Raw genomic sequence first — 10,061 nt, 5'->3', positions numbered from 1 at the left:
ATTTTACTGACGAATGGGTTCAGGTAAGGGTGGAAATGGGCACTGAGGTCAAAGAATGAATTTGGACGTTTCAAGATCCAGGGGGAATAAACAAAGGAGAGACCGAGGTGGTCACTGGAGTTGAACAGATGAAACATTTATGAAGCTATGGTCCTCTAAGGAGAAACAAGAGGATAAGGGTGGAGAAGATAATCATCAGGGCTGAAATTATCAAGAAAATGTGTGTGGCCTTCCTGGAGAGTGAGGAAGGATGAAGAAAACACATAGGATGAAGAAAAATCAGAGTATGGCAAAAATGGCCTGAACTTCAAAAGAAAAGAGGTTGCTTTTTCGTAGTAGGAAAATGGCTTGGAAATGAAAACTGGGGCTCAGGAGTATTTTTGAGTGAAGGTTGGGAGGGAAAAAGTGATGTTCAGTGTCCCTTAAGGTGGGTCTTGAGAAGAGGACTTGTGGGAAAAGATGGGGGTGTAAAGAAACAGGCTTATAGTGGACTAGGGTTTTGGGGGGATTCTTTTGTAGGAAGCTGCTGAGTCAAATGGAGTGGAGAGCATGGGGTGAACCTAGGTAAGAATGAACTGAGCTGGATAGGAAGTGAGGGGCGGGTGGGCTTGTTTGGCGGCCTGCTGGAGACCAATACCCTTGAAGGGAAAGGGGATGGCAATTAAGTCGCGATTTATCCTTGGCAGTACAATGTGGCATTAGCCAGCCTGACCACCTACTATGTCCTAATGTCTGCTGGGCACTGGGCTGCATGAAGGGGCTGTAAAAGGGTGGGCCAGGGGATCCTCTGCTTTCATATACCACTTCCCAGCGCTGAAAGGGCTTTAGGGATCAGAGCTGGCTCCTTTCATCTTCCCCAGGACCAGAGAGGTTAACCAGCCGACCCAAGGCCACACAGCTAGTTCAGTCCTAACGCCCGCCCGCGCCTTTCTTCTCTCGGGCACACGCATTTCGGCCTTTCCAGCACAGCGAGGCGGCACCGAGGGATGCATCCCCGGGTGGAGAGAAACCCCGCGGGCGTCGCCTGGCGGGGTCCCCGCCTCCGCGCCGCCCCCCTCCGCGCGCTCCACCTGCGCTTGGCGGTTGCGGCCGCACCCGGGCCGCTGCAGGCGCTGCTGCCAAGAAGGGAAAGTCCAGCGGGTGACGGCCGCGGGGCGCGCGCCCAGGCTGTACGTCAACCTGCGGTCACGGCGGACTTATTTTGGACCCGGCTGGTTACATTAGTCACGCCGAGGGTGCTCCTCAAACCCGCGGCCCACTGCGCACCTTCGGCGCAGCCACTGGTCCCTCCAGGGGTCCCGCGGGGACCAGGGGGCAGAATGGGACCGTGGGGACTGACTTCGACGCCTTGCGGCCCGCTCGCCACCCTCCCCCGCTCGCGGAGACCAGCACCGCGACGGCGGCTCTAACTAGGGCTCTGGGCCCGCCCGAGAGCCGCGCGCTATGGGGCGTGGCGTGCGGCGCGGGGGCGTGGCACGGGAGTGGCGCGCGCGAAGGGGCGGGGCGGGGCGCGATGGAGCGGCGGAGCGGTGCGTGGCGCGATGGGGCGTGGCGTTGCGCCGGCGAGGGGGGTGGGGGACGCGGGACGGCGCAGGGCGCGTCGTAGGGGCGCGTAGGGGCCGCCGCAGGAGGCGGGCGGTGTCCCGGCCTGGCGGGGTGAGGGCAGTGCGGTGGAGCCGACAGATCCGGGCCGTGGCCTGCCGGGTTGGGGGCTTGGTTGGAGAGGATGGGGACGGTGTGGGCGGGGCCGCCGCGGCGGAAGCAGGGGAGGACGGCGGGGGCGGGGGCCTCTCCGGGGAGCAAGGCCCTTTGAGGAGGCTTCTCCGGGCGGAAAGACGAAGCGAGACTCCCCGGGGGATCCCCCACTCCACCCCAACCAGGGAGCGGGTCGCGGTTGCACGGGCCCCAGCCCAAGATGCGGGTTGCTATAGCAACCAGCGGGGGTGGCCAACTTGTCCAGGTTTGCCCAGGATGTGCTGGTTTTAGTACTGCAGGCGTCCTGCCCACTTAAGTGATCCTTTTCTGCCTCTCGCGGTTCCACCCAGAGTGGACCTGACAGACTGGCGGAAGGCCGACCTTTCACACTGCCTTTTTAATATTAGGGTTGAAGGCGCCCCCCGCACAGCACTTTCCTGACCAGGCCCAGGCATGCCCGTCCTTGTAAGGCAAAAACTTCGATGGGAGTTTACCTCCCTAAAGGTAGGTAGGATACAGGAGGGCGCATTTTGCTTGATAGTTTGTCCTGTAGGAGAAGTGAACTGGCAGCCAGCCCAGTTGGGAACAATGAGGACGATCTTATGCACGTATCAGAGCTTTGACAATAATGACCTCCGTTTGGGAATTGCATCCTCGCTCTGGAACCTCAGGATTCTGATGTCCAACCAGAACAGACATTAGCTTCAATTTTCCCGTCAGTTGTCAATCATTAAACTGGAAAAAAAAATCTAGAGAATTAGGAAATAAGATAGGTTCCAGAGAGTGAAGTCTAATTTTTTTTTTTTCCTCTTCTAACTCAAAAAGCCTCGTGGTGGAACAGCTGTTTGACGCATTCAGAAGAAAGGATGAGAGCCCTACAGAGGAACACGATGTGAATGGAAGAGACCTGTCATTGTGAGTCTGGCTTTTGATTAGTCACCTGATGTCCTCCCCAGGGTGACATGACTTTGAGGCAATAAACTTCAATGGCTGAGGTCTATTACCAGCCTGCAGTTAAATTACAGAAATGGCAGCACTTACATCAGTTCTCTTTTTGTGTGGTCTGGAACATCTTTGAGTCACCTTGGAAAAGATGAGTATTTTTCATGTGGCCCTAATGAGTCAGTTCATAATATTGTTACCCCAAGGACAGAAGGAAATAGGAAATCAGGTCAGTCATTCTCTTCCAGTTTTTATAACGGGAGCGGGTTCCATAGGAGAAGGAGGAATGAACTTTGTGATTTTCCTTTTTACTTTTTTAGGTACCCTCCCCAAGAAATTGATTGGAAATGGGGAAGAAACACAGTTGTTTGGTACAAATAATAGTTAAAAAAAAAAAAAAAGCAATAGTTTTTCTATTCCAGGGAGAAATTAGAGATATATGTGGAGGATAGGCAGATTAAAGTCACTGGCGTGGATATGCATTGTATATTTGATTACTTGTGTTTTCCTGGTAGATGCAAACAGTACAGCACTCTGAACAGACTCTAAAAACAGCTCTCATCTCAAAGAACCCAACGCTTGTGTCACAGTACGAGAAGTTAGATGCTGGTGAAAGGCGTTTGCTGAACAAAGCCTTCAAGCCAGACAATGAACTGTTTGGACCCATTACCTTGCATTCGGAATCAGACTGGATCATCTCCCATCCTGAGGTTCCCCAAGACTTCGAACAGTTTTTCAGTGATCCTTCTAGAAAGGCCCCGTCTCCAGAGAAACGCAGTATTTATATACAGTGCATTGGTATGCATTGGTAACATGCTGGATTTGGGTTGGTTTGTAGCGGGGCTATTGCCAGGGATAGCCTAGGCTGCTGATCTCATTCAAGTGGGCAGTTTTATGATCATTTTTTGACATTCATTACAGTGGTGGAAGTTTTGTACCCAAATGCCTTGGAAAGGGACATTTTGTTTTTTTTGTTTTTTTTTTAAAGATTTATTTATTTATTCGACAGAGAGAGACAGCCAGTGAGAGTGGGAACACAAGCAGGGGGAGTGGGAGAGGAAGAAGCAGGCTCATAGAGGAAGAGCCTGATGTGGGGCTCGATCCCATAACGCCGGGATCACGCCCTGAGCCGAAGGCAGACGCTTAACCGCTGTGCCACCCAAGCGCCCCAGGGACATTTTGTTTCTTTGTAATTCATGCTCACATCAATGAGTGATAAAGGTTTATTGAAAATCTGGAGTTAGTTTGCTTCTAATTTCAGATTTCTAATTATAGATGGACGTAAAGACTGAATGATCATCTTCAAGTCTGTCTTATAATTTTTTCCATCTTCTAGGCTCTCTAGGAAACACCAGAATTATCAGTGAAGAATATATTAAGTGGCTCAAGGGCTACTGTGAAGCATTTTTCTATGGCTTGACAGTGAAACTCCTAGAACCAGTTCCTGTCTCTGTAACGAGGTGTTCCTTTAGAATCAATGATAACACACAAAACCTACAAATTCATGCAGGTGAATTAAACAACTGTACAATTTGAATTGAGTAAAGGAGATACTAGATACATGTATGGATATATATATCTCACACATGCATTTTTTTTTTTTTTCAAATAGGGCACATCCTGAGGTTCTTAAAAAAGAAGAAACCTAGAGATGCCTTCTGTATTGTGGGAGTAACAATGATTGATCTTTACCCACGAGACTCCTGGAATTTTGTCTTTGGACAGGCCTCTTTGACAGATGGTATTCCTTTTTGACACTGTTGGTAGAAATTTCTTCAACTTGAGAGTATGTGAAACTGTTGATAAAGGGAAGAAATTTCCAACCAGTTATCATTTTGGTACTTTAGACTGTAATATTTCAGGTGCATCGTGCTGTGCTCGGGACGTAGTATGCTGTGGACGGGTTCTGGTGATCTGGGTTCCTCCCCCAGCCAGCTGTTCACTCCCTACGTGATCTTGCGGCCGATGATACCTAGTTCAGAGAGTCCTTTTGGGGTAGTTTACCTAACAGTGCTGATACATAAAAAGTGTGTCTATAAGCCTGGCATCTACATAGGGGTTCAGCACAACAGATGGTAAATGTCAGTAGTTCAGGGGCAAGGTGAATTAAAGACATTAAGGATGTTTGTACTATCATTAGCATAAGTGAAAATCTTGCTAATTGTTTTTCAGTTCTTTTCACAGTTCTCTTGTCTAGATAGAGTCACCATAGGCTGATTTACAAGTGTGCAAGCTTCTTAGTTATCCTGTGTCTCGTGCCATTTTGTTATTTTACTTTTATAAAAAGTCAACTTCAGTTTTCGAGTTGAGATATAGTAAACTTGACTCATTAGAAATTCTGCATGGTAATACTGAGGGGTAGGAAAGAATCTGGAAGCAAATCCTATTTTTGCCTCATTTTTTTTCTTTCTTTTTGCCCTCTCCACTGTTCCCCTCACCCCTCCATTTTTGCTGTAATTTCTCTACCCTCGTCCCCTAGGATCTGACAGGTTTGAACGGGAATGTCCAATGCACTAAGGGGAGCGGTCATCTATTAGCGGTCTGGGGATGGGGAGTAGGTACCCGGACTGTGCTTTCGGATTTCCAGTTCATGGCTGACCAGGTGTCTCTGGGCTTGTTGGAGGTGGGCCCTTTCCTTAACAAATGTTTCTTTCTATTAGACATCTCCCTTTCTGACACATTCATTAGAGGTGGGGGCCCAGGGCAACACAGAGCCTCTTCTTCCCCCTACTCCTTCATTGGTGACTTCTCCATTTACATTCCTAGAGCGCCCACCCCCCCATCAACACACTCACTGTCTTGGAGACTCTGGCCACTGCTATCTTTCTGATTTTTGTAAGAGCTATTTTTCTATCAGAAGTAAACTTGTTTTTTAGAAAAAGATTTTATTTATTTGAGAGAGAGAGAGGGAGAACACAAGCTAGGGGGTTAGGGAGAGGGAGAAGCAGAGTCCCTACTGAGCAGGGAGCCTCACATGGGGGCTCGATCCCAGGACCCTGAGATCGTGACCTGAGCCCAAGGCAGATGCTTAACTGACCACACAGGTGCCCTTATCAGAAATAAACTTCTATGAGCTAAATTTTTATCTCCCCTTTTATAGTTAACCTGACAGTAATGGAAACATTAAAAAAATGTTGAAAGAGTTGGGACACTGCTAGCTCTTTTTATCTTATGCACATTTGAGGAGCATTTTCCTAAAATGTTTCTACTTTAAGCACGCTCACCTTTTTTAGTGCGTTTCTTAAATATTGCATGGCCTAAGAGAAGGTGTAAGCTAGCAGCACTGATCTGCCATGCAGTGAGATAATATCTTATGTGTGACTGTACTCTCCAAGTTTACGAAGATGGGGATTTTAAAATGGAGAAATATTTAATTACTAAAGAAAATAATCTTCCATCTGTAGGATTATTAGAAGGAAAAAAATGTTCTTGCTAAAGGTATTGGAGTGAAATATGCCCACACTTGCTTGGCCAGAGGATAGAGGTCAGCTGTGACATGAGGAGATTCCGTTTTTTTCTTAACTTTCAGAATGCTCTCTCTCTCTAAATATCAAATACCAGGTGACACTTCAAAGGGTGGGGTGAGGAGCATTCTCTTTGGATTAAGTTGGATCGGACAAACTTACAATGAATTCGTTTCTTTAACCAAAAAAAAAAAAACAAAAACAGAAAAAACCTGATTACTTTCAAATAACAACGGAAAGAGGCATAAATAAAAATAAACAAGTCCCATTCTAAAGCCGTGCCCTTTAGACCGCTCGGTGCAGCAAACCCTGTTCTCTGTGCGTGCAGGACCAGTGGAGAGACGCTTCAGTGTGACAGGAAGTCAGTTACAAGACTGTTTATTCTGGTCATCCGAGGGCAGCCACATAGCAGAGCTGTGCTCTGAGTGGGGGGCGGAGGCAGGAGGAGTTTTCTGTGGGAAGGCATGGTCTCCCACACGGTCTCCAAGCATCAGGACCGTGCAGGAACCCTCGCTCACCCATAGGGCCTAGAGGTCTGTGTATTGTGTTCTTAAAGACTAAAGTCATGGGTGCGTGGTGTGTGTGTCACCATTTTTCCTCGCTCCTCTTGGAGGCCTCGATTTGGACTACTCTTTGAGAAAAAAAGACTAATTTGGGGGGGGGGGGATAAAATTCCAGAACTTTCAACTTCTCAAGAATTTGATCTCAAGACCATTGAGTCTTACAGGGCAGGGCAGTGTGGCTCGCAGAAGAAGATTTTGATAGGGAAATCTGGGGCAAAAGCCCTCCTTTGTCTTGGCCAACCTTAAGCATATTAGACCGTGAACGCATTAGCACAGATTTGCACCCAATGACTGGATGCCCAAACAGGCTCTGTTGGTTTTGCATTCAGGAATCTTACCCCCATTCTGTTGTTGCTTGCCCTCCTTTTCCAGGTGTGGGGATATTCAGCTTTGCCAGGTATGGCAGTGATTTTTATAGCTCACGCTATGAAGGCAGAGTGAACAAGCCGCAGAGAGTATCTTCAAGTGACTATTCCATTTTTGATAACTATTATATTCCCGAAGTGACCAGTGTTTTGCTGCTTCGTTCCTGTAAGGTGAGTCGTTTAAAAAAGAAAGAAAGAAAGAAAAAAATGCAACAGAAATATTTTTGAAAGAGCTCTTCATTCCCTAAATTGTATCTCAACAGTACTTAAGGTCATATTATAAATGAGTTTGTATCACTCATATACTTTTGGTGGATATTGTTTGACTGAAGTTATCAATAAAAACAAAGTGGACACCTTAATACTGAAATGTACAGTATACGTGCTGGCTTTTTGTCCCGTTAGTGACACACAGCTTTGGCTGTTGTACCCACATCCTCACCACTAGTTTAATTCCAGAATTCTGTTATGAGTAAGGTAACCGACTCTTTGAAGCTGTTGTGGTCATCAGGTAAAGTGGCTCGTGGAGGCCTCCGCTCTCAGGCGTCTTGAGAACGGCTTCCTCTTGGGCTCTGAGCCCCCTTCTGCTGCGGTTAGTTCTACTCACGGCTCCTGATACCTCCCCAACCCCTGCTCTTTGGAAAGCCCGTCTCCTGATTTTCCCCCCATCTCCCTAGCCAGAGATGTAGGCTTTTCCTGCTGCTCGGAGGTTCTGCTTTCCTAAGTACCCCTTCCTAGGGTGTGAGAGCTGCAGGGTTTTCGGAGTGTGTACCCCACATCAGCATCACCCAGTGTGCTCAGTAACATGCAGATTGAGCCCCCTTGCTCCCAAACCCACTGACTGGGCATCTGTGGGGGAAGGGTCCCGGAATCTGAATCCTAACAGGCGTCCCACTGGTCTGGAGCCGCGGCTGTCAACCAGGGGCAGTTTTGCCACCCGGGGACTTGTGGCAGTGTCTAGAGCCCTTTCTGGTTGTTGCATTTGGGCAGGGCGTCTTACTGGCGTCTCGTGGGTAGACGCTGGAGGTGGTGCTAAAGCATCCTGCAGTGCACAGGACAGCGGTGTCCGCCCCCCCCCCCATGCTTACGCAGAGAGTGATCCCACCCAACATTTCAAATGGATCAAGGCTGAGAACCCCTGCTCCAGGGGAAGTAATTAAGTATAGGAAGGAAGGCGGTAAGACATTTAGGGAAATGAAGGATTAAGTCTTTGGGCAGATTGAAGTTTTGGTGATGACGGCAAGGGAGTTGATTCCTATAAATTTGTTTCTTTGAAAAGCAAAAAAAAAAAAAAAAAAGCTCTAACTCTTTGATGATGGTGGCGCTCTAAAGCCTTGCTGTGAATGTCTTGCAGACTTTAACCCATGAGATCGGACACATATTTGGACTTCGACACTGCCAGTGGCTTGCATGCCTCATGCAAGGCTCCAACCACTTGGAGGAAGCGGACCGGCGCCCCCTCAACCTTTGCCCTATCTGTCTGCGCAAGCTGCAGTGCGCCATAGGCTTCAGCATAATAGAGAGATACCAAGTAAGAAAGAAAACGGGGGGAAGTGGTTATATAAGTAGCAAACTACCGTTTTCTATTAGGCCCTTCTCTGGAGCTATAATTTATCGGAGGAAATTAGTGCAAAGATAAGCAGGAAGCTGTGGTTTAAAAAAAAGAAAACACGCAAAGAAATCTCCTCTTAAAAACTACCTTGCCTCAGGGCCTTATACTTGCAGTTCAGTGAGAAATAGTGGAGGAGGTCTCTGGTCCCCTTCGCTCAGGGCCGGAGACCTTGACCTGGGAGAGCAGGCTGCTTGTTGGTGTGCCTGGCAGAGTTCGTCTGTTTTGAAACCATAAGTGTATGTGGAGATGCTTCATCTTTCCAAATACGGGACGGGGGTGTGCTGTGCACTCAGAGGAAAGGATGAGTTTCTTTAAGAGGGAAGAGGGTAAGTGTGTAACCTTGGTCCGTGTGGGCATGTCCGTGTGTCCACGCGTGCCCACAAACGTGTCCGTATCCATCACGTCCCTCCTCGTGGGTGTGACTTCTCACGCAGGGATCTTTACATACGTGTGTCTGCCTACATGTTTGTGCACAATTCCACAGGGACCTACGTTCACATCAGCTCGAAAGCACTTGCCCAGTGCCCTGTGGAACATTCGGCATGTTGAGAGAAGCATAATCCTCCCATCCAGAAAAACCTGTGAGGATTCATGTGTTTCTCTTTCATCTTTCCTCCTGTGCACACTTCTGACCATCAGTTGTAATCGTAGTGTGTGTATTTTTGGTAACTGCTCCTTCACCCAGTCTGTGTTGTTCCATACTCACAAACATCTTTATCAGGTGGAACATCTTACCGGGGCACTAGAAGTCACCGATTGAGATAATGTGATTTAGAAGCCAACGTGTTTCTCCTGCCTCAAACTGTTTTGTCCTGATTCGTTAACATGTGAATCTGGATTTCGGTTTTCAAGGCGCTGGTGAGGTGGATTGACGACGAGACTGTTGACACCCCCGGAGCCAGCACAGAACACAGTCGGGAGGATGATGTGAATTTACCCAAACCCGTGGAAGCCTTTAAGGAATGGAAGGAGTGGATAATAAAATGCCTTGCTGTTGTCCAAAAATAAGGACCTTCACATAGGAGTAGTTACAGTGAACACGTGCGCATTAGGCTTTCACCTGGCTGCTGTACTACATTCAATAAACTCTACTGATTCTGCCCTGTGTCAAGTAACAGAAGGCACCGGTCTTTAAAGCACCTGAACTCTGAAGTGAGGCTTATTTGGAAAGCTGGAAACTATAAACCCTCTCTCTTCTGTCTTAGTAGCCTGGTCCGTGGTAGCGAGCACATCATTTCCATTCTTGAAATAGGTTTGTGTCTCACAAGAGAGCCAGGATGAGCAGATAAGTAAGTAAATATTATAAAATCGCTGTATATGTCCCAAGAAAGGATCTCCAAGGAACATCATTTCCAGGGGGTGGTTTTTCGTTCACTTTTTAGAAGAGGTGCCCCGCCTCCTGTAGACCCAGGCAAGTCAC

General features: G+C 47.9%; 1 protein-coding gene across 1 annotated transcript; it reads left to right on the top strand.

The window, feature by feature from the left end:
* Positions 1–1,547: 1,547 nt before the first annotated feature.
* On the top strand, positions 1,548–9,786 carry AMZ2 (archaelysin family metallopeptidase 2). The gene is made up of 9 exons (XM_045814246.2): positions 1,548–1,656; positions 2,103–2,199; positions 2,521–2,610; positions 3,153–3,435; positions 3,974–4,147; positions 4,250–4,378; positions 7,037–7,200; positions 8,384–8,560; positions 9,494–9,786. Exons 4-9 carry the CDS (start codon positions 3,153–3,155, stop codon positions 9,647–9,649), a joined length of 1,083 nt encoding a protein of 360 aa, XP_045670202.1. The 5' UTR covers positions 1,548–1,656; positions 2,103–2,199; positions 2,521–2,610; the 3' UTR covers positions 9,650–9,786.
* The last annotated feature ends 275 nt before the right edge of the window (positions 9,787–10,061 follow it).

The sequence above is a fragment of the Ursus americanus genome, chromosome 23 (assembly GCF_024610735.1).
Source record: "Ursus americanus isolate L20-20 chromosome 23, mUrsAme1.1.p, whole genome shotgun sequence".
NCBI lineage: Eukaryota > Metazoa > Chordata > Mammalia > Carnivora > Ursidae > Ursus > Ursus americanus.
The sequence above is the reverse complement of the archived record's forward strand: the minus strand, read 5'-3'. Positions and strand labels throughout refer to the sequence as shown.